The sequence below is a fragment of the Myotis myotis genome, unplaced genomic scaffold (genome assembly GCF_014108235.1).
Source record: "Myotis myotis isolate mMyoMyo1 unplaced genomic scaffold, mMyoMyo1.p scaffold_m19_p_13, whole genome shotgun sequence".
In the NCBI taxonomy this organism is placed as follows: Eukaryota; Metazoa; Chordata; class Mammalia; order Chiroptera; family Vespertilionidae; genus Myotis; species Myotis myotis.
This window is the reverse complement of record NW_023416317.1, coordinates 12,083,559-12,108,432: the sequence shown is the minus strand read 5'-3', so window position 1 is coordinate 12,108,432 and position 24,874 is coordinate 12,083,559. Positions and strand designations below refer to the sequence as shown.

Below are 24,874 nucleotides of genomic sequence, written 5' to 3'. Positions count from 1 at the left end.
TAAAACTGTTTCTAAAACCAGGCCATGGACCCACAGGTTCCTAGTTGCCAACCCCTGAGTGAGGCATCATGCAGACGAGCAGAGGCTCAGTGGGGCAGGGCACCTGATCTTCTCCACCATCTAGCACAGCAACAGTGACAACACAAGAGGGTCCTTGTTGGATTCATCTCTCTGGGTGGCCCTACCCTCTAAGGCCAGGCAGTGACAGTGACTTAAGCAGCAGGCTCTCAGCGGCTGCAGGCCCAGACTAGCCCCAAGGACAGTGAGTCTCTGCCTTGTCCAGTGAATACTTCCTCCCAGCAACTGTCGGCTGGAGAGCAGAATGGATGAGGCAACAGACCTTTCAATCTCAGGATGTATTAGTTCCTTGACTAAATAAAAATCAACAAATGACAGGCCTGCAGGGCCATGGAAGCAGCCCAACAAGAATGCTTAGATTTACACGTTTAGATAAAACTCTATGCCTGCTCCTCCCAGTACCCTTTGACTCCCCCAGGTGCCACCCCTGGCACCGCCTGCACAAAGCCATCTACCTGTGCTTGAACTGCCCACTCCTTAGCAGGTAGACACCAGGTAGACACCAAGACCAGAGGCAGCTTCTGCCTTAAGCCAAATGTGTGGGCGCCTGTGTAGTCCTTTGATGTGATCAGCCTGAGGCCCCTTGCTTTCCTCCAAGTGTGTAACCACCATGATTCCAAGAGACGGAAATTTAGTTCCTGTTTTGTCTGGTCCCCTACCCCACTCCCGCTCCCCAACCTCAGCTGTCCTTATGCTTTCAGTTTTGTTCTCATTTCACCCTGTTTTTATCCAGAGGAGTAAGTCTGCTCACTTCCACACTATCTTTTGAATTTTATTATACTCATATAATTTATTGTCTTTCTTACTCTTCAGTGTTTTACTTTTCAAGTGAAATGAGGAAGAATATGAGAGCGGACCCAGTGTAGGCGAACATCGTGGGCCAGAGTGTCATCCCCCACCTGCCCCTGTGAGCAGTAGGGCCCAGGGCAAATGAGCCAACACCTTCGAAGTTCAATTATTTCCCTTACAAAATAACAATAAGTATGCCAATCTCAGAGGGGTAATAAAGGATTAAATGAGTTAAGTGAGGCAACTTCATCTTATAACTCAATAATAAAAAGGCATATAATCCAAATAAAAATGGGCAGAGAATCTGAATACACGTTTCCAAAACAGTTATACAAATGGCCAATAAGCATGTGCAAAGATGCTCAATATCATTAGACATCCTGGGTGCTAATCCAATCAAACCACAATGAGATGCCCCTTGACCTCCAGTAGAATGACTATAATCAAGAAGTTAGAACATAAGCATCGGTGAGGATGGAGAAAAACTGGAACCTTCGCACACTGCTTGGAGAAATGTGAAGTGAGGTAGCCGTTTTGGAAAAATGGTCTGGCAGTATCTCAAAAAGGTAAACAGAGTTCCTATATGACCCAGCAATTCTTCTGCTAGGTATACACCCAAGGGAAATAAAAACATAGGTCCACACCAATACCTGTGCATCAACAGCAGCATCATTCATACGTGTTATTCATACAAAAGTAAAAACAACCCAAGTGGCCATCAACTAATGGCTGGATACACAAAATGTGCTATCGACATACAACAGATTATGATTTGACAACAACAAAAAAGGAAGTGGTGACTCATGCTACATGCTGCCTGGACCTTGAAAACATGAGGCTTTGTGAGACCAGCAGTCAGAAAGGACCACAGAAGGAAAAATGCCATTTATGTGAAAGGCCCACAATAGGCAACTCACAAAGACAGAAAATGGATTAGTAGTTGCCGGGGGCTGGGGGGAGACAGGAATGGGGAGTGAGGGCTTTGGGCTTGGGGTTGCTCCAAGTTTCCGGGCCCAGACTGTTCAGAAGGGAGTGCCAACAGAGGATGGGTGGGAGAGGGGGCACAGTATAGGAGAAAGAAGCACATTCCATTTTTCAGATGCGTGAAGTTTGAGCAACTTATCTCTTGAATTTGGATGTCTGGGTCAGCCTAGCCTAGAGCCTTCTAAGTAGTTAACCTTAGGGAGATGTGTGTGTGATGAATGAGGTGACTGTGTATAAAATATTAATTAAAGATTTAAAAAGTGATGGCACCTGTAAACTCAGATATTTTTTTAAAAAAATCACTTTTTGTCAATGACTCTGAAATCAACTAGCTCCATGATTCCTTAAAAATTTCAATTTCAAGCTGTCTTTTAGCTATTATACAGCCAGTCTGAGTCATCTTGTACTTAGAAAATAATCATGAAAAGCACATTAGTGAACAGAAAAACTGAATATATAACTTCCTCCACTGATAGAAAGGATAAAAATTTCTAATTCTTACAACTCAAAGACTATTTAATAGTTAAAAAATATTTGTAAGTCAGTTTCAAGGTAATAGTTTTCTGTACCTTGATGGAATAATATCATTATCAAACATCGGAAATCAAGTTGATTCACAAATAAAAGGGGAATTACAATACTTTGTAGAATGCTATGTCCAGTTTTGGGGAAGCTACTGTGACTCTAGGACTGGACTTTTACTTAAAGGAATAGTAAGAAATTCACCCATCTGATGTGTTCAATTATGGGCCTGTAATGAAGCTCGGTGCCCCAAGTCTATTCAGTATTTCCTTTTCAAGAGATCCCATCCCCTTCTTGTATATTCTGACATTGTGTGTCTCTGACATTTGCTCTATCCGAGAATCACTACACAGTTAAACGTTCTCAGGTGCAGAGAGGTCTTGAGTGGACACAGTTAGTCTAAAGGATGTGAACACAATCCCTTGATTATGTGTGTGTGAGTTTGCATGTATAAAACTCTTTGTACAAAAACCAGTCTTCCTGATATTTTAGGCTTTGAGAACATTCTTCTCTCTACTTCAAATTGGGTATGCTTAATCTGAGACTTTTAAATTAATCCTAATATTACATGCAAATCGTTAAGGTGTCTGTGTAAAGATGTATTTTTTCAGGTAGAAAGTTTCAGGCTTTTAGCAGGGTTTTCAAAGGAGTCTGTTACCCAAAATAGATCTAAAGAAAGTGAAGGTGCCTCTAAATTAAAGACACTGGAAGTGTATTTAGTAAAGCTACACAAGAGCCATCTTCACAGTGCTTTTGGGGATTAGATCCAAGTCCCAGTCACTCAGGGGTGGTCACAGTTGAGTCTCAATTGTGCCTGCATGATTTCCTCTCCCTATTATTTTCATATCCAACTAATTGTTCTCTTAATATTTCCATCCACAAAACAAAACTCCAAAGGAATTAGAATTAATCTAATTCTAGAATTAATCTTTGAAAAGGAAAGACTATTGTCACTTTGAAAATTGTAAGTATCATTTAATATATTTAATTTAATTTTAAGTTTGTGCCAACAATTAGTTAAAATAGTAGGGAGCTCACATTCCATCTGGTGTATTTTCATTTTATCTCCTCTTCTCATTTAATTTAAAAAGTCAGTTGGCATGTCCATATCCTTTCTCCTAGGCTAATGTGGCCTCCAGGTAGAAATCAAAGGGTGGTTGGGAGTCCTCAGGACAGGTGGCTCTTTCTCATTTGAACTAGTTAGTGACTCGGAGTCACAGGTATCAGAGCTGAACCTGTGCTCAGAGGTGACTGAGATGAGACGAATGCAGCTCAGTGTGAGGACAGAGAAACTGAGCCCCAGACAAAGGGAACTGGCCGAAGTCTCATTAGCTATAGAGCCAGGAGGGGAGCCTCTGCAGGAGGAAAGGAAGGTGGTCACTTCGTTCCCTGAACCTCACGGCCCTTTATCGGAGCACACTGTTCACGGTACTTAGTGATTCCCATTGTTGCCATAGATATTGTCGCTCAGTTCTTATCCACATGAGACAAGTTAAGGTTTCAAAGTAATCAATGGTGTGTCACTTCCCTCGTGACCCACTCCTGACTAAAAGGAAGGGTATTTACTGCTCAATAGTGGTCTCCTGTCCTCACCAACCTAGTTTCTAAGTGCAAAAGGCGCTGGGCCCAGTGTGAGGAAGAAATAATTCATCAGGGATAATAAGGCTCAGTAGCTAAACCTGCCATCCCCAGACTTTAAAAAGAGTTTCAAACTGGAGAAGGGAGAGAAAGGGAGATAAATATGTGTGTGTGTGTGTGTGTGTGTGTGTGTGTGTGTGTGTGTGTGAGAGAGAGAGAGAGAGAGAGAGAGAGAGAGAGAGAGAGAGAGAGAGAACGGGCATGTGCTCTACCTTTGCCCTTCCCCCAAACCCTGGCTGAACCCTGAGATTTAGAAATACATTAGCTTCATATTTGCGGCTGTAACAAAATCCCACAAGTTCAGTGGCTTCAAACAAACTAATTCGCTATCTTAAAGTTCTGCAAGTCAGAAGTCCAAAATGGGTCCAAACCTGTTAAAAGCAAGGTGTTGGCAGGTCTACATTCCTTCAGAAGGCTCTAGGGGAGGGTCTATATCTTGCCTTTTCCAGCTTCTGGAAGCTGCCTACATTCCTTGGCTTATGGCCCCTTCCATCTTCAAGGCCAGCATGACCGGTGGAGCCTCTCTCGTGCTGCCTCCCTCTTCCACATTTAGGGAACCTTTTTATTATACTGGGTCGACTATAATGCAGGGAAATCTCCCTACTTAAAGTTAGCTGATTAGCAAATTTAATCCTATCTGCTGCCTTGATTCTTCTTTGCTGTGTAATATTTACAGGCTCTGAAGATTAGGATGTGGATGCCCTTAGGAGGCAAGTGTTCTGCCTTCCACAGGTGACCTGCTGGACCCCTTCCCTTTGGATTGGGGAATCCAAGAGTAGAGTGGTTTGTTTTCTGCTTTCCCCACCTAGTACTCTGCTAGCACACATTTCTGCAAAGACAGTGATGAAGGGTTGTTGCGCTGATGTGTGTTCCAGAGAGTCCTGTATCTTCTGCACACTCAGAAAAGCGTGGAAGGAAGAACAGAAGGACTTCTCTGTGCCCATAAGAACACTGAAAAGCTGGCAGAGTAGGTACCCTTACTCTGGGGTGCTTAGCCTAAGTGACCAAAGGCTCTGGACACTCCAGGGACATAGGTGATCACGATCTCCCAAAGGATTATTTATTTCCCTCAGTGTGGGTATCAGCATAGACCAGGGATATACTCAAGGACCATGTAAGGCAGACGACCCGGACACCAGATGCCCAAGAAACAACATTCAAGGATGACATCATCCCTGCCCACCCCATGTGACACGCTGCTGGGAGCAGAATGCTGACCGGAGAGGTTGTAACACAGAATGGGGTTGAATTACATGCCTGAACTGACTGAGACAGCACTGAACTCACTGACAAAACCTAGCCTTGGGCTGATGATTGATTTGCTATCACAGTCAAGACATTAAATTGAACTTCAGGAGTAAAAAGTATTTCATCTTTTAATAGTTAAGTTGGTGATTGTGAAACTAGTAAGTGTACAGGCTACTCAAATGAACCTCAGACCTCGTAAGAAATGACTTGGCGATTGAGAAGAAACCTGAGACAAGAAAACTGAGTGGGAAACACTAGACTGCAGAGTATCATGTCAGTATGAATACCTATTTTTAATAATTTTTATCCTCACCTGAGGATAATGTTTTTATTTATTTGAGAGAGAGAGAGAGAGAGAGAGAGAGAGAGAGAGAGAGAGAGAGAGAGAGAGAGAGGAACATAATGGGAGAGAGAAACATTGACTGGTTGCCTCCTATATGTGCCCCCACTGGAAATCAAACCCACAACCTTTTGGTGTACAGAATATGCTCCAACCAACTGAGCCACCTGGCCAAGGCAGTATTAATGCCCGTTTTAATGTATCCCTCTTGCTACCTCTAAGAGTAGGAACTTAGGAAAAATGTTATCCCGAAGAGTATTATTTCCTAACAAAGCAGAGAATAGAAACTCCAAAAGGCCATTCTTCTTGGTATTTCAACTTAAGTGATAGGTCACTATGACCATTTTCCATGAGGTATTTACCAAAACTAAAGTCAATTTTTTCACTACATTTACCATCAACTACCAGTAAATATTGGTTTCCAACTACCAGTAAATGCTGGTCTCTACTAATGGTGAAAAAGAACATAGAATGTCTGCTTTTAAAAATTGACCTCTAATGTTTTCTTCAAATTATAGAATTATTGAATATTCATTGTATAAATTTTGGAAAATGCCAAAGAATATGAAGAAAGAAACAGATGTGATATATAAGTTCATTATCCAGCCACAACCCCTTTTCATTACTAGGCACATACACATCCATTCTATTCTCTGTTTATATGCCACTCTTTCACTCAATATCATATTCCAATACATTATGTTATTAAAATTATTTTAAAACACTCTTCCATATATATGAATATGTACCTTCAGACAATACCCCTCTATTTGGAATTTAAATTATTTCCCAGGTGGATATTTTTAAAGTTAAATAGATGTTATACACGTTTTATAGACTCACGCTCTGAGGTCATCAGACACAAGAGCATGTTTGAGCCTTGAAAAGGATAAAATAGAAATATATTTTATTTTCTTGGCAGGATATTGACACAACTCCAAAATATGAAGGTACCAAAGAACTGTTCTGTCTTGGATTGGTCTGTTTTAGAGAGTGATGGTGGGGGCTCTCAGGGACTATTTTTCAAACTGATTTCAGGCAGATTCCGGAAATGGGTGGTGCAGGGTCCAGAGCCAGCATTTGTGACTTGGTTCTGAAGTTACCAGCCAAGGCCCACTGACCTCTAGACTAAGGCCTGATATTCCAACTGTAAAATCCCATTCATTTCCCACCAGGCTTTGCTAGTTTAAAAAACAACAATGAGTAGAAGGATCATACCTCAACATAATAAAAGCCATATATGACAGGCCCACAGCCAACAACATACTCAATGGACAAAAACCAACACCATTTCCCCTAAGGACAGGAACAAGACAGGGATGCCCACTCTCACCACTCCTATTCAACATAGTACTGTAAGTATCAGCCATTGCAATTAGACAAGAAGAAGAAATAAAAGGCATCCACATTGGAAAAGAGGAAGTAAAACTGTCCTTATTTGCAGACAACATGATATTATACATACAAAACCCTAGAGACTCCATAAAAAAAACTACTAGACTTAATACACGAATTTGGCAATGTAGCAGGATACAAAATTAACCCCAAGAAATCTGAGGCATTTCTATACACTAATAGTGAACTTTCAGAAAGAGAGACTAAAAAAACAATCCCATTTACCATCGTACCAAAAAAATTAAGCTACCTAGGAATAAACTTCACTACAGAGGTAAAAGACCTCTACTCAGAAAACTACAGGATGTTGAAAAAAGAGATAGAGGAAGACATAAACAGATGGAAGAACATACCGTGTTCATGGATTGGTAGAATCAACATCATTAAAATATCCATACCACCCAAAGCAATTTATAAATTCAACGCACTTCCCATTAAAATACCAATGGCATACTTCACAGATCTAGAACGAACTCTCCAAAAATTCATCTGGAATAAAAAAAGACCCCGAATAGCTGCAGCAATCCTGAGAAAGAACAAAGAAGGTGGGATCTCAATACCAGATATCAAGCTGTATTACAAAGCCACTGTTCTCAAAACTGCCTGGTACTGGCACAAGAACAGGCATATAGATCAATGGAATAGAATAGAGAGCCCAGAAATCGGCCCGAACCAATATGCTGAATTAATATTTGACAAAGGAGGCAAGAACATACAATGGAGTCAAGATAGTCTCTTTAGTAAATGGTGTTGGGAAAATTGGACAGATATATGCAAGAAAATGAAACTAGACCACCAACTTACACCACACACAAAAATAAACTCAAAATGGATAAAGGACTTAAATGTACGACAGGAAACCATAAAAATTCTAGAAGAATCCAAAGGCAATAAAATCTCAGACATATGCCGAAGCAATTTCTTCACTGATACAGCTCCTAGGGCACTTGAACCTAAAGAGAAAATGAACAAATGGGACTACATCAAAATAAAAAGCTTCTGCACAGCAAAAGAAACCATCAACAAAACAACAAAAAAACTTACTGCGTGGGAAAACATATTTGCCAATGTCATATCTGATAAGGGCCTAATCTCCAAAATTTATAGGGAACTCATACAACTTAAAAAAAGGAAGATAAACAATCCAATCAAAAAATGGGCAAAGGATCTAAATAGACACCTTTCAAAAGAGGACATTCAGAAAGCCAAGAGACATATGAAAACATGCTCAAAGTCACTAATCATCCGAGAGATGCAAATCAAAACAACAATGAGGTACCATCTCACACCAGTCAGACTGGCTATCATCAACAAATCAACAAACGACAAGTGCTGGAGAGGATGTGGAGAAAAAGGAACACTTGTGCACTGCTGGTGGGAATGCAGACTGGTGCAGCCACTATGGAAGACAGAATGGAGTTTCCTCAAAAAACTAAAAATGGAACTCCCATTTGACCCTGTGATTCCTCTTCTAGGAATATATCCCAAGAAATCAGAAACACCAATCAGAAAGGATATATGCACCTCTATGTTCATAGCAGCACAATTCACCATAGCTAAGATCTGGAAACAGCCTAAGTGCCCATCAGTAGATGAATGGATTAGAAAACTGTGGTACATCTACACGATGGAATACTATGCTGCTGTAAAAAGGAAGGAACTCTTACCATTTGCAACAGCATGGATGGATCTGGAGAGCATTATGCTAAGTGAAATAAGCCAGTCAATGAAGGAAAAATACCACATGATCTCACTCATTCATGGATAATAGAGACCATTATAAACCTATGAATAATAATAGATACAGAGGCAGAGCTGCCTCAAACAGATTGTCAAACTGCAGCGGGAAGGCCGGGGAGGGATGGGGGGCCGGAGGGAGGGGGGTAAGAGATCAATCGAAGGACTTGTATGCATGCATATAAGCATAACCAATGGACATAAGACACTGGGGGGTAGGGAACACCAGGGGATTGTCAAGGGCGGGGGGGAAAAAAGGACACATATGTAATACCCTTTGTAATACTTTAAGCAATAAAAAACAACAACAACAACAACATTGTCACCTCAGGAAGGTTAACAATGTAAAATGCTGTTGTTACAAATAAGGTACAGTTTCATTCTTGGGAGGTGGTTTTGGCAGGAAGGAAGGAGGGTGGGGATTTAGTGTCAGGGATTCAGCTAAACAAACCTATCTGAAGAATCCAGTCCATTTAGGTAGTGGGATGGATTGGGTGAGAGGAGGCAGAACGCACAAAGGTGAGTAAGACACCTCTGGGAGTTCAGAGAGGCAGCAAAGTGAGAAAGAACCCAGACACTGGATCCAGAAGGCCTGCGTATGAACCCCAGGTCTGCTCTTCCCTCTCTCCGTGATTGCAGAAAAGTTACCTTGTCTTTCTGGGTCTTAGTTCTATATTGGAAGTTAATTTCACTCACCAACCCATTTTGCATTTCATTGGATACCTTCACTCATCAGCATGTTAATGTCATAACCACACCCTTTTTCTCCTCCTTTTGACAGTGTGATCAATTGATGAAAATGCTGTTCCTAACCTCTCTTATAAGTCTCATTCAGCCTTATACCAGGTCACCAACAGATGAAACCCTTTCAGGTTCCTCATGCTCTTCATTTTGAGATGAGACCAAAAAGAAGAAACTATCCCAGTGCCTCTGGGAAGGCAGGTGAATGGTAGACTCATCATGTGGATGGAGCATGGCTTAACGAAACAAGTCAGACTGTCATTTCCAGTTGCCAGAAAAGAATTGCCGCCTCAGTCTTCACATCAACTGACATGGTCAACATTACCCGAGAAGCCCGCTGGATCATACATGGATTTGACCAAAATGTCCAAATTCCTCTTCAGTAACTCTGAAGAGTTTTCTAAGAAGAAACAAACTTCTTTTAAAAGAAAAAGATGCTGGAATGAGACTTGCTTTCCATGCAAAGGGAATATTCTATGAATTCCTCAGTTATTGCGAATGTAAGAAGGATTTCCAACAGGCACTGGAGCAGCTGCCCTAGAAGATACTTATGGTCCACTGAGAGTTGTAAACAAGAACTGTTTCTTTTTGAAGACAAAAAAGACAGCTATTTCCTTTAATATTTTAGTGTGTTATCATGATATGAATATACGATGAGGCATGCCACGTATTTAAGAGGTTCAGTGTGCAAAATCAGCTCAGAAAGGATGACCTAGGGAATTGTAGAGCTTGGCTGGGTGTGTGGATGACTTCCTTGTGCTTAAAAGAAAAAAGAAAAAAAACTATAAAAAGGAGTTATAATAAAGTACCTAGCTGGGACTAGTGAGTTGTACTCTTAAAGCAGAAAAAAAATCTATCTTTGGAACATGCCAATTTTCTACACTCCAAGTCTTACATATTTAATAATAGGTGTGTGTCTAGAACCTGTAGGGACTAGTGGAAATATAGAATGTGATGTGTGTGTGTGTGTGTGTGTGTGTGTGTGTGTGTGTGTGTGAATGTCACTAAAGTTGAACAGAGATCTGGAAACTATTTAAGACGTAGCATTGGAAGTCACCATTTCTAAGAAAATCACTTATTCACTATCTTTGGATTTTCCATAAAAACGAAGGAAAATATTTTCCACCAACCAAAGGCTTTGGAGTTAACTAGACTTTAGTATAAAGAAGCTTTGTCATGAGCTGGTCACAAGGTCTTAAGACAGATACCCTCTGTGGGTTTTAGCTTCAATTAAATGGTATTAATTATATCTACCTTGCAAGGTTTATGAAGATTAAAGTAACGTATATATAGCACTTGCATAGAGAGTCCAGCTCATTGTGGGCTCTCATTAAACGACAATAGTAATTTTATTCTATTACTATTTTTCATTAGTACTCTCCATAGGAACAAATATTAAGAACTAGAAGTGCCTTTTACTGTTAACTTATTGCTTATTACTATTAACCCAATGCTTTTAGACTTGTTTCCTGCCTATTTCAAATATGGGAAACATGAAATACATCGAGACGTAGAAGCAAGTTCAACATTAAAGAACTTGTAACAAATAACTTACTTGATATGTAGAATTTAGATCTATGCAGGTATATGATCCTTTTCTCTCAACTGGTTTCTCTAAATCTGAGGGGGCATAAAAATTCTCCACAAAGAGCTGCTTGCCAGTGAGGTAAAGCAATTTGAAAGCATTAGAAGAAAATCATAAGCCAGAGTCTCTTATTTCCAAGAGAGATTTCTGATTGTGTTTGAATGTTTAGATAGTGTCGACTGCATACTTGTGGCAGCTTAAAAGTTTAACGTCCTCACAAATTATTGACCTGCTATGTCTCTGAAGGCTGTTGGCACACGGGCATGCATCGTGATGGTCACAGGTAATGACATTGAGCCTCTATGATCTCCTCTTAATGTGTTCGGTGGATTTGGAAAACCTCCTGGTCTCCAGAGAAGGTAGCCTCTAGCTAGTCACCTATTCCAGCGTCTAACTCCTCACTCACTCCCACCAACTCCTTAGAATGCTCTCAGACATGCCCTCAGGATAATAAGATTAATACTTATATAAACCATAAAAGCTAACATTAACTAAGCATTAACTCTCCACCAAGCATTGTTCTAGGCCTTTATATATAACCAGAGGTCTGGTGCATGAATTCATGTACCGGTGGGGTCCCTCGGCCTGCCCTGAGGGATTGGGCCGAAACTGGCTTTCCGACATCCCCCGAGGGGTACTGGATTGCGAGAGGGCACAGGCCAGACCAAGGGACCCCACCAACACATGATCGGGGTCAGGGAAAGACACGGGAGGTAGGCCAGCCAAGGAGGGACTGTGGGAGGGCTCTAGGGTGTGTCGGCCCATCTCGCTCAGTCCCGATAGGCCAGACCCCAGCAGCAAGCTAACCTACTGGTAGGAGCATCTTCCCCCTGGTGGTCAGTGTATGTCATAGTGACTGGTCGACTGGTTGAGTGTTTGCCCCCTGGTGGTCAGTGCATGTCATAGTGAGCAGTTGAGCAGCTTTAGCATATCATTAGCATATTATGCTTTGATTGGTTGAACGACCAACCAGGCACTTAGCATATTAGGCTTTTATTATATAGGATAACTCACTTAAATCTCACAACAGCCTCATCAGAATCCCTATTTTACAGATGAGAAAATTGAGGTATGTAGAAATTTGGCAATTTGTTCAAGAATATAGAGATGAGACTGACACCAATCAATCTGGACCCAGATCCTACATGATATTGCCTCAAAAAGACATTTAATGGCTTTCTTTTCAAAATTAGAATAAGAAAGTTCAGCCACCTAAATAATGCTTGCTTGGGCCACTCAGAGAGCAATGGTCTACAGAAACAATGATCAAAACTGTGGCTTGTCTGTCCTCCAAAATTCACGGGTTGTTTTGTGAGCTTCCCTGGTGAAAAAAAGTAACCAAAAGACAAAAAATAAAAGTAATCTCTATATAGAAGGATCTATCCTTGAAGTCATTTCACTTTTAAAGCTTCAACAGTCTTTGATCAGAGATGATAGAACTCATTCAATTGTTGGACGACTTATCTCCTGTGTTATAATTTTGAAAACCAGGAAAAATTTTAGTATCCTCTGGATTTGGAGGTCCAGGGTGAAAAAACAATGAGAGGCTTTGTGTCAAATTATACTTTATGAAAATGGATGGAGCTGTTGGATATAATAAACTCTAGAATTTCACTGTCCAATTTGTTAGCCACTAGCAACATGTAGCTAATCTCAGTCAAGATGTACTGGAAATGTAAAATCCATATGAGGTTTCAAGGACATATAAAAAGAGGATGTCAATAAGTCCTTGAAAATGTTTTATGTTAGTCACATGTTAAAATGGTGATATTCTGCTTATGCTGGGTTAAAGTTATGTCAATAAAATTAATTCAACCTATTTCTTTTTACTTGCTTTAATGTAGCCACTAAAATGTTTAATTATATAAGTGACTCAAATTATATTTCTATTGGGCAGTACTGCTCTAGAATACAATGTGCAAAGTACAGAGTGGGGTCACATAGATAACAGATATCACCTGAGGGTGGAAAAGTACAACCGCATTTCGGTGCCTCAAGCTGGGACACCAAGCGCCCAGCTATGTTTCCAGGGCTCTATGCGCCTTATCTGAAACAGGCAACTCGGAGGCCTTGTTCTCTGCTGGTTTCTGAGAATGAGCCCAGCTCCCAAGCTACGGGGTAGTGGGATGTATTTATAAGGGTTATTTAAAATACATGTATCACTCCTCTGTCTACTGAATGGCTAATAATTAAAAAGCAAAAAACATTTTCAAATACTTTGAGGCTTTAGACATGTAATGGTTTTTGTTTTCCTTTCCCCTCTAATTCTTGCTTATTTTGTTTTCCATCTTTAAAGAAAGATCAAGTCCAATGTTTGAGGCTTTTTTATTTGAATTATAATTTATATTGATAGAAAAGTGTCAATGCTTAATTCATATTTCTTCTTGCTGTATTTATCCATTTCTGCTCATAATTTACTCTGAAGTTATTAATAATTTAGCTCAAAAATAGTAATTTACTTATAACTCTTCTTGTTCCTATTCACAAAACTCTCAACTCTAAATAAAATGAAGTTGGAAAATTTGCTTATGTGAGATCTAAATATTTCTCTTTAGTGGATCGTAGGACCCAAAGTTACCAAATTTTTGACACTCTTCTTAAGTAACAGCTATTAGTACTTAAGTCAAGAACCTTGAAGAAAAACCTAATTAAATGTTTTAATTATTTTTTAAAAATATACAAATGGTCCCATCTTTAATTATTGATGTTAATTAAGGTTTGATTATAGCAGTCACTGTGAGAGGCAGGGAAGAAGACAGACCAGCAACAAGGACTTCTTGGAGCAGGCAATTCTACCTTCACTAAAGTGCACCTTATCGACGATTTCTGTGGGACATGTCTGTTTGGAGACGGAACTCACTGTGGAGGACAGATACCACTGCACACAGAGCCTTATGCAGACTATAATGACAGAGGTCCACAAGGGGGTTTGACAGAGTGGTTTTACTGTGTTACTATAGATAGACTAACACGTGGTTAACTTTTTCTTGCTTCTTTCTCACTAATATGCAACTGGGCAAATTCAAATGACAGAGGACAGCATTTCTGGGAAAACTGACCTGGGATGGAAATTCTCAAAGCAAACTCTAGGGGACAGCTTAGAGGTAGCATCCTTTGCCTTGGGGCACAGCCTCTAGACACCTGTCCTTTCATCATCAGACACTATTCTGCCTTCCTTCACTGTTTTTTCTAGTGACCAATCATCTCACAGTTTTCACTGGAGACCACCCCCCACCATTATAGCCCTCTATGCTTCTCAACAATTCCACACGTGATAGACTTTCCCCAAATGTAACTAATTTAAACTGGACACTCCCTGAATTCTTATTTCTACTAGGAAAGGTGGTAGAAATGATTGTTTGCCAGGTAAAGACTTCCCCGCTCATTTTGTTTCTCATGGCCAAGGGACACAGAGATTTCACTCAGTGACAGTCTCACATAGGAAATGGTAAGCCAGATGTCTATGCAGCTCACTTACCATTAAAATATGGAGCCAAAGAGCATCTGAAGAATCACCCAGGGTTAAATTACCACCACCAAATATGCATTGTTGGTTACATCACATCCAGATTCTGAACAAGAGGTAACAAAGTTCACATTCCAAAATTCTCAAACACTCAAAAACTCATCCCTTCGTACAAGGACATCACGTAAGCCAGAAGGGGAGAAAAGTTAATTAACTATCTCACTGAAACATTCCTTCTTTTTTGGAGTGCCAACTGGGGACCCATGGACTTTAAGCCCATAGTCAAATGGTGCGTGAAAGAAATCCAAATTCAAATATTATCAGCAGCATAATAGTTCTCTCCAGCCCTCAGGGCCAAATGGCCTGCATTTTAGCAAATAGATTTTGTTCATGCATTGTGTTAAGCCAAGGAATTGTTTCCCATGACATGCTTGAACCTACAGTTGCTCTATCTATGAAATTCATGGTTGAATTTGTCCAATTGCTGATTGCTATTCCCATTTGCTCTAATAACAGTCGCTTCCTTCATCAGTAATGGGTTTTGTATACAGTGCATAATCACAACCATTCAATGTCACCCATAAGCATTTGATGAACTGTCCAACACAGTAATGTGAGTTGTTGCTTATTTAGGCCACAGCTAGGGTAAGCCTAACAGAGTTAATAAGATGATGTACCGTGGCATTAGACAATGGGGGTTTCCCTTCTCCATGTTAGCTGGACATGCTCTTTTACCCAAGGACCTATTTAGATCATTATTGTCATCTTTATCAACTTGTCAAGATAATGGAGGGCCCACTGAGTTCAGAGAAGGTCTCACATAAATCTCAGAAATTTAGAGAACATAGATGTAGAAATGGTTTGGGAGCAACTAATAATAAAGAATGGGCTTTATAAGAGATTTTCCTTGGAAAGGGCAGGACTTGAACTCAATTTTGAGGGAAAGAAAAGAGACTCATCCTCTGAAATGGGGAAGATAAATTAGTAAAAAAAAAATGTATAAAGACAAATCCAAGACAGAGAGCTAGAGGAAGAGCAGATGAAGATAAACTCGCACATATCAAAGCTGTAATAAAAGGAACAGAAGGCCCCAGCTGGTTTGGCCCAGTGGATAGAGTCAGCCTGTGGACCGAAGAGTCCTGGGTTCGATTCTGATCTAGGGCACATATTTCGGTTGCAGGCTCCTTCTCGGCCCCAGGCCCTGGTCATGGCTCATGCAGGAGGCAACCAATCAATGTATTTCTCTCACATCAATGTTTCTCTCTGTCTTTCCGTCTCTCTTCCATTCTCTCTAAAAAAATCAATGGAAAAATATCCTCCAGTGAGGATTAAAACAATAAAAAAAGAGAAGTTCTTGAGCCTGCTTTCAGCAAATCACACATCTGTATTTGTTAGAGACAAACAAGTGTAGGTTTTGGGGAGGCCAGTTACTTATCAACTTTGACATGTGCTTACCAGACTTGCTTAGCAATCAGACAAGGTTTATAATTACTTCACCATGTCTTTCTAAGGCACCACAATTTGCAGCTGTCTGCACACTGATTTCTGACAGATTCCATTCTGTCAAAGCCCCTCAGATGGCTGATATCACCACATCAGAACCTCACCCAAAGCAGCTATGAGTTAGTTCAGAAAAGCAAGATGTTCTCTCCTTTCAAATTATGTTAGGACTAGTAGGGAACTTCAAGTTCTTCTGTTTCAATACCTTGTTCTTTCATGTACTCAAATATTCATTTAACAAATATTTATTGGAGACCCGCTCTATGACAGATTAGGTTCCTCTTCTCAAGACTTTATCATGTAATAAGGGATGCAGACAGTGAATAATAAACTAATAAACTATTTCAAGTGTCATAATTAATAAGGACATAAACATAGTAATATGATAGAGTTACCACAGAGGGAATAGCTATTTTAGATGGAATGAGGTGGTCAATGACAAGAACTCTTTGAGGAGGTGACACTTGAGCCAAGATTAGGATGAAGATGTGAAGTTACATGACAGAAAAGAGAAGATGAAAGAAGTTATAGGTAAAGAAAACAACATATGCCAAGGTCCTGAGGTGGGAACAAGACTAACATATTGACAAAAGCAAAGCAATGAGAGATAATGAGAGTAACAGCAGCAAGGAAGGTAAGTAGGATGCACTACTGAAGTTCAAGAACTCACCCAGGGCCATAGCATTGTAAATTAGTTACAGATCAGTGACACCCACAGTGAACTGGACAAGTTACAGATCAGTGACATGCACAGTGGACTGGACAGAGGGTGCTGGGAGTAGTAACATTTGAGTGGTAGAGAGAAGAGTATCTCATGAAAGAGGCAGGGATCTCAAACTCAAATGCCTCCAGGGGTCAGGCAGGTATCATGAAGGAGTGAGGCAAGCCTTGGTAAGAGACAGAGTAGTGGGAATTGCAATGACCTAGAGAATGAGTGACATGCCTAATAGCATTCAGACTCATCAAAACTACTTAGCATGCAAACTAAAGCACATCATTAAAAAATACTTTTCAAGTAAAATAAAACATATGAGAAAACAAGCAAACCTGCACCATCAAAATCCAACTGTGAGCTGGAGGGAAAAATGGGAAGTAGGCTGGGAAGGAGAAAATCAATAGAGCATAGTCCCATGTAAGTCAAAGAAGAGTTATACCATATATTTCCATGAACTGAACAAAAAAGAGTATACCCCATTAGGCAGTAACCCAAACGCTATAAGACTAATAACAACAAAAAAGACCCACAGTATTTGCTATAGAACTTGCATAACTTAAAAGTGGTGGTAATAACCAAACGGGCCAAAGTTGTAAGGTCATGAAACCCTGTGGTCCATCACGGCCATCCACTCTGCTTGCATGGGCCCAGGGATGGAAAGTGTCCCATGCCTCCCCCGAGGCACTGTGAGTGTTCAGACGTTGCTAGCAATTCGACCTGTTATTATATGGAGCTGATCATCTGCAAGTCCCAGATCTTTCCCCTGGAGCCACCTGCCAGCCCTTCCGACATTTAGAAACACAGACTCTGTCATTGTCTTCCTTTCTCCAGACAAAACATCTCCACCTCCAATTACTCCCCAGATCACTGTTTCCAGACTCCACCACCCCAACCCCCTTCCTGTGAGCCTGCGCTAGTTCGCCACCATCCCTCTTACACAGTGCCCAGGGAGAACACACATTCCTAGCTCATTTATCACGCAGGGCTTCCTCAGGCATCGCTTTCTATTTCTGCAGCAGTAGGAATACAATTACGTTTTATGGAGAGCAGTCTCCTGCCCTATTCCCCATTCCCCACCCTCCAAGCCAGTCTCAGTCGGTCTGTTGTATTTCATGGGCAGATGCATAATTTCAAGTGAGTGGTCCCTTCAGTATAAAGAATGCTGTCCCTCATCACTCCATCTTTTCTGATTAAGATCACTCAGTCCTGAACCAATAATGCAGTGCTTCACGCTTCTCATGCTACTTTCTAGACATCATCTTATTATGTATTCAAACGGGAGAAGCATTTTCATACATAGAGGAAGAGGAACCTGAGAATTAGTGGTTAGAGGCAGAGGGGAAACTGGAAATCTGACCCTTGTGAAAAGAATATGAATGGGAGCATCCAATATTCTGACTTTGAATCCAGGTTCTCCATTTACTCACTACTGCTAGTTTGTTGTTGTTTTATTTTAACAAAATTAAAAAGAAGAACATAAAGAAGCTACCTACTAATAAAGGCTTACTTAGTATGTACCAAGTCCAGTATATCATATATTACACATAACAATCTTTGAAGTGTATGTATTACCTTCATTTTAGAGATGTGGGAATTAAAGCACAGAGGTTAAGTGACTTGCCTAATGCCACACAATCAGTAGGTGGCAATGGGATTTGAACCCAATTCTGCTTGTCTTCAAAGTTCAATCTCTTCAAAGTCTCATACCACAATCTCCCTCAGGGAGTACTGTCTATACGACATAGGACTTACCAGTTGATTAAAAACACACCTCTCGCAGTACTTACATCTCCTGAGATGTCCTCCAAATAGGTGGGTGGGGCTAGAGACACTGTGGGAGCTTGTGCACAAGGGCAAGGCGTAAGGGCGGGGAGAAGGTCACACAGCCTCTGGGCCTGACACTGTGTTCTAACTGGGCTGAGATGTGGCCCTGCAGTTCTATCACAAGCACACTTGGATATAAACGAGATTTTACTGTTACCATTCAGCCCCGAAAAAAAACCAACAGTTTTCAAGCACTTTTAATACCACTTTGGCAGCATTCACTTGTATATAAATCAGTTGCTAATCTATTCATTAAAATAGCCTGTACTTGGCAACATTTTATTAACTTTAGTTTACGCTAATAAGATCAGTAATTGTATTTTTTTAAATGCATCTCTTTATAATTACTCCATAATTCTGAGTTTCTTCCAATTTGACTTAAGCCCTTACCAACCTCAAACCACATTCCACTAGCAGCAAAAATGAACTTGAATTATATTACAAGATATGACTTTGGGAAAGCCCAGATTGGGAGAGACACTATTCCCAAACCTAACCATGCCTTGGAATCTTCTGGGAACTTTCTTAGGCCCACCGAATTACTGATTCCTCAGAGCCTCGGTAACTCACTGGCTCAGAATCTCACTGGCTCAGAATCTCTCGGGTTGGGACTTCTTGGGAATGAATTTGCAGCAATTGGCCCACCACCCAGCATCTGGGGACCAGTGACCAGAGCATTTTCCCCCTACACAGGTCTCTTCCAGGCCTTGGGAAACAGGAAGCACACATAGTGAGGGATATCCCCAAAGCACACAAGTAAAACCAATCACCTCCAAGGACCCAGTGAATCCCAGCATAATTAACTATAAGTCTCAATACTAACTGCTCACTTCTGGTTTCTTATTTTTAGGGTCTAGGTAGTGATTTTAATGCCCAGTTATTGCAAAGAAACCTTAAAAATACAACAACAACAACAAAATGCATAGGTTCCCTCTAACCCAGGGAAACTGGGTATTTTAGAAATCATTCTCAAAGGGCTAGAACACGAGTGGCAAATAGATGGCTAACTGGTACCTCTCTCCTATTAATACCATGGCAGACATTGCTTATCAATCACAGCATTTCCCTTGTTGCATCCAGAAACAACCTCACAGCCTTTTTAACCAAGTACTCCAGGTGCCACTGCCATCTGATCTGATCTTATACGTGGGGAACATATTTACCCTTCACTGGCTACAATAAATAGTCAAATTGAAATTATCTTATATTTTATACCAGCTTGATCCACCATAGGCTATGTGCTCTAAATCAGGGCCAAGGGCCATTTGGATATTTATAACATCATTCTCAGGCCATACAAAATTACCAACTTAAAAATTAGCCTGTTATATTTGGTCAAACATTTAATTAACTCACCCCTAATGCTTTGGTAGGGCCAGACCAAATGATTTCCGGGGCCTTATGCAGCTGTGGGCCAAAGGTTCCCCATGCCTGCTCTAAATGTACAGACGCCTGAAGGTGCTCATGTACATGAGATCCTAGGAGCAGATCACCTGACTCTTGCTGAATGATCTTCATAGTGGTTTCACATTCATACCTTTGAATGGAAGTATCTAGAAATCAGCTAACTGCTAAAATGCTGATAATATATGGGTTACACTTATATCATTCAAACCAACATAGTTTTTGCTAATGATAATTCAAAGTTTGACTTGGAATAAATGCTATAAGGAGAGACAAGGTGAAGTCCAAAGTATTTAAACATTAAATGTAGCATTTGACTAAAATAATCATATATCAATGCCCTTAATTTCCATTGGTTGTGTAGATTTTCTCCTATGGGGACACTGGAACATGTCTCCATGCAAACATTTAGCATTCTGATAAATAACAGTCAGAAACCACAAGAGTATTAAGATTTTGCTCAGTTTCTTTTGAAAAAGAAATCATTATAAATTCCTTTGTCTTCAGTTCCCATAATGGCTGTTTTGGGCTATCTCACCTGTACTGCCGCTTCCCAAGTCATTGTTAGGTGGAATCCACTTAAGACCATCTCTACACCAATACCTATTCAGGGTGATTTCAGCACATGGACAGCGCCCGTGATCAAACAGTAAGATCAGAGCGAGCAGACCTACCTTATCATAGATGCTGTCATTCCTGTGAAAGTCTCCAGCCTTCCTGGGCAGAATGTGGATGTGAACGTGCTGGAAATATACAAAGAAAGAAAAAAGGAAATGTGATTACCTCCCTATATATTTTCACACTTGACAGTGATGTCCTCACAAAGCCCATTTACTCATGGTTCCTGCTGGATTATTGCTCAGAGGAAGATGGCATTCTCTGGTAACTGGATGTGAAGTCTACGGAGAATAGAGGCACAGAACAAGAAGAACAACTTGGTGGCATATATGAGGCTCTGGGTGAAATGCCAGAGTGTTTTAGGGGCTCCTTGGAATTATTCATAGTTGTCAGTCTTGGTTGTATTTAGCCAGTGCTTTGAAATGACAGCATGTCTTAAAAGGTGACCACAGCGCCTCTGAAACTGACAGGAAATAAGAACTGACTAAAACAGAGAACTGCATAAGTAAAGAACAAATGAGGGAAAGTATGTTAGGATATGGGCCGAATTACAGAATCCGGGCTTCAAATAATAAGCATATAATAACGACTTAAATAATTCTTACTTATTAAACTTTTAATTATGATGGTAAGGAAACGGTGTGCTTGGCAGTTATCTCCTTTAATGCTCTGAATAAACCTGGAGGTGCAGGCCCCACAGGAAGTGCAGGGTCAGCACAGAAAGCCAGATGGTCTGCTTCCTGCCCCGCCTTTTTCATCAGCACAGACACGGACCCTGTGATGTTAATCTTTCAAACAGCCCATTTCTTTAGCCTACGGAAGTACCCAGGTAATATACATAGCAATGCAATTATGTGGAGATTGTGACTCAAGGCACACAGCACATCTATTTCAATATATTCTTCAAGGCTAAACTGCCATTTGAAAGTTTGACTTTCCAAATAGCCTCTATTGTCCCTCGGCTGAATCTAAACCTCGTTCCTGTCCTTGAGCTGTGTTCACGTGTTTATTACAACCCGCGGGGAGGAAAGTGACAATGAAAAGCCTAAATGTGGAGAGGCAGACAAAGAATCAAGCCTCCTCAGTCCCTGATCACGCCCGCCCCTCGTTGATTACTGCGGTTAGGCCTACGCCACGAAGGGCCTCTGCAGAAGGTGAGATGACGAGATGACGTGTCCCTGGGGCTTTGCGCACAAGGGGGAGAGATGCTATGCTGTTAAGGGAAGGCAGGGAGCAGGGTGGCCCAAAGTGAACAAAGCAGAGAGCTTCGCATCAGCCCCTCAGCACACAGTCACACACAGTGACATGTTTTTGCCAGAATATTCTCCATGACAAAGCCAGACATGGATTCCTTGGCAACTGGGATGAGTGTATGCTTAACTCACGAAGACCATGTGAGCATTGGAGATAGGGAGAAAAGCAAACAGGGAAAAGTAAATCACAAATTTCCCATGGAACCAAATTCTTAGGAGCAAGCAGGGCCAGACAGGCCCAGGGTGAAATTTTTGAAGTCATGGCTGGTTGATTTAAAGCAAGCCCAGGAAAAAAAGCCTTCAGTCTTTACTTTCAAACCTGCTGGCATCCTTCCCTCCTTCCCTCCCTCCCTTTCCCCCATTCGTCTGTCATCTAATAGTCAGGTATCAGATCAGGGTTCTGTGGCCAAACTCCCTAACACAAACCCTGGACCCACCACTCACAAGCTGTGGCCCTGCCTCCTAAGGCCTGTATCTCAGTAACCTCATCCATGATGGGGATTATTGCCGTTTCCATCTCACAGAGTTGTTAAGAGGATCAGAGCTGCTAAGCATGTACTTACTATGCTGCTTAGTACATAGGCAGGGCTCAACAGGTAGCTGCAGTCGCATCATATTCCGGGATGGTTCCCACACCAGCAGGAAAGATATTTAAGAGGCTCCTTGAATAACACCTGGTTAAAGTTTCTCTGCCACTCCAGCTTATTTCTGTTGTTTTCACGAGTGGTTCTCGACCCGAACATGCACCTGGGACTTGATGAAACAAAGACCACCGGCCCCTCACACCTGCATTTCTACCAGCTCCCAGTGATGCCAGTATTGCCGGTCCAGGACTATACTGTGAAAACCACTGGTTCCTGAACCCCTTTCCTGCCAACTGTGCTAATGGGGGCACCAAGATCTCACTGCTTTGCTTGCCCTGTTGCATTAGTAGAGACCCTGGACTGAATGCTTCCCCGGCTTCCTATACTCTGGCCACCTTCTGTGACATACAGCTGGCTTTGAACTTACAGTACGGAGACCTCCCAGGACCAGGCCCCTCCATGCCTTCTTATATTTACCTTGCTCTCCTGGGTTTAGAGTTCAGGGCTATTTCTATGGGCTGTTACCACCCAGTCCTGGAAGTGCCACTCTTGAGCACTGGTAACATTTGAAATTCACTGTGATACCGATGACAGGAAACAGTTTACTGTACAGGTAATTTCCCTCAAGGGCACAGATCTCAACCCAGCCAAATGTCTTGACATAAATTTTTAAGTGACAGACTGATCTCAAGATCCTGACAACACACTCCACTTCCCAGAAAAGAGAAATCATGATTAAAACACGATAAAGCCAGCTCACAATCTCACTGTTGTGAAGGAATACATTGCCAAGGCCTTCTGATAGACTATCATTTTGATAAAAACCCTATGAACAGCACAGATAGGGATTTGACATAACCTATTCTTAATGAGTTCATATTGATACCGTTGTAATTACTCCAGTTATTAATTAATTAACAGGAAAGGAGCAAAGAGAAGGCCAGGTAATACAGACATGCCATTTATACAGCTTTGCCAGAAAGCTGAAGTTTAATACGCTCCAGGTCTGTTCCCCACAGATCTCTGGAAGAAGGGAGTGGACAACAGATGCATGCCCAGTAAGGTCTGAATGATGCGGGGAAGGTGATTAGCTGTCAATCATACCTGGGAGCATCTTTGGCCAGAATAGGTGTGGCCACTGCAAGGGCGAGAAATCTGAAATACATAAGCTCCTGAACAAAGGTATTCCCTCCTCTTGGCCCTCTTGTGCTCCTGGCTCTCATTTTGCAGGTGGTGCACTCCCCTGCGTTCATCCACATGCCCACAGCCATGTGGCCGCACCCAACGGACTGATGGACTGGAATTAGCGTGCTGCAGTGCTGGACTCAGCTCCACCACGGAATAGAAACTTTGGACACTGGCTTTGCTTTTAGCTCTGCTGAACCCTGGCTGCACCTTTTCCAGGACTGGCTTAAGGGAAATGGGACTTTGCAAACAGAGAGATATAACTCTACACAAATAAAAAGCACTCATTCTCCCATAAGCGTCTTTGAAAATTCTTTTTCTCAAGATATCATAAGAAACCCACTCCCACTAGCACCAGAGGAATTCCACCCGTGCAATTCTCTGATAACAATATTGTGCCTCAGTGACCACAACTTACTTTCTACATGCTAACAAAGCCTCCTATTAGTACAACACTACAAAATGTTGCTAGACTTTATTTTTTTTACGAGGTTTTAAAAATTGCTAGCAGTTTAGCTGCCTGAGTTGAAAAAGTATTTTAAAAAATTCATGACATTTATTTCCACCTAAGACCATTTGGTATGGAAGCATACCAAAAAGTTTTCAGGGTCAAATAAATTCTACAATGTTGACTAGCATATTAAAGTATCTGAGAGAGTAGATGAAAAAGTTAGCCCAGGAGAGCACCCAGTGGTTGAGTGTGGACCTATGAACCAGGAGGTCATGGTTCAATTCCCAGACAGGGCACATGCCCGGGCTGTGGGCTCAGCCCCCAGTGGGGGCATGCAGGAGGCAGATGATCAATGATTCTCTCTCATCATTGATGTTTCTATCACTCTCTCTCTCTTCCTGCCTCTCTAAAATCAATAACAAAATATTTTTTAAAAAGGGAAAGTTAAGTTTGTTCAATTAGCAATCTAGAAACTTACTTATGGAACCTGTTCTTTATTCACATAGCATCCATTTACTTTTTTCTAATACACTTATTTTTACAAAAATATTTATTTCCAGGTGCTAGTCTATAACCAGAGATATAGTGATGAACAAGACAGACCCCATAAGGCTACAACTCAATGGGCAGTGAAGAAAAGAAACAATTGTATGAATAAACATATGATTTAATTTTAGGTGGAAATAGGGTCATGAAGAAAAACAGCGGGCAGAGCTAAAAATTCAGAATTGAGACACTTCAGCATTTGTACTTTGGGAAGAGAAGAAGTAGGATTCAGGTTAAGGATACAGTGGGGAAGGAGGCAAATAAAAAGAGG

At 41.2% G+C, this 24,874-nt stretch overlaps 1 protein-coding gene across 1 annotated transcript in view; it reads right to left on the bottom strand.

Annotated features, from left to right (window-relative positions):
• The window catches only part of FHIT (fragile histidine triad diadenosine triphosphatase), a 1,348,303-nt gene that overhangs the window by 147,850 nt on the left and 1,175,579 nt on the right, over positions 1-24,874 (bottom strand). Inside the window, exon 8 of the mRNA XM_036331720.1 lies at positions 20,641-20,709. Within this exon, the coding sequence (XP_036187613.1) occupies positions 20,641-20,709 (69 nt within the window). The remainder of the gene's footprint in view (positions 1-20,640; positions 20,710-24,874) is intronic.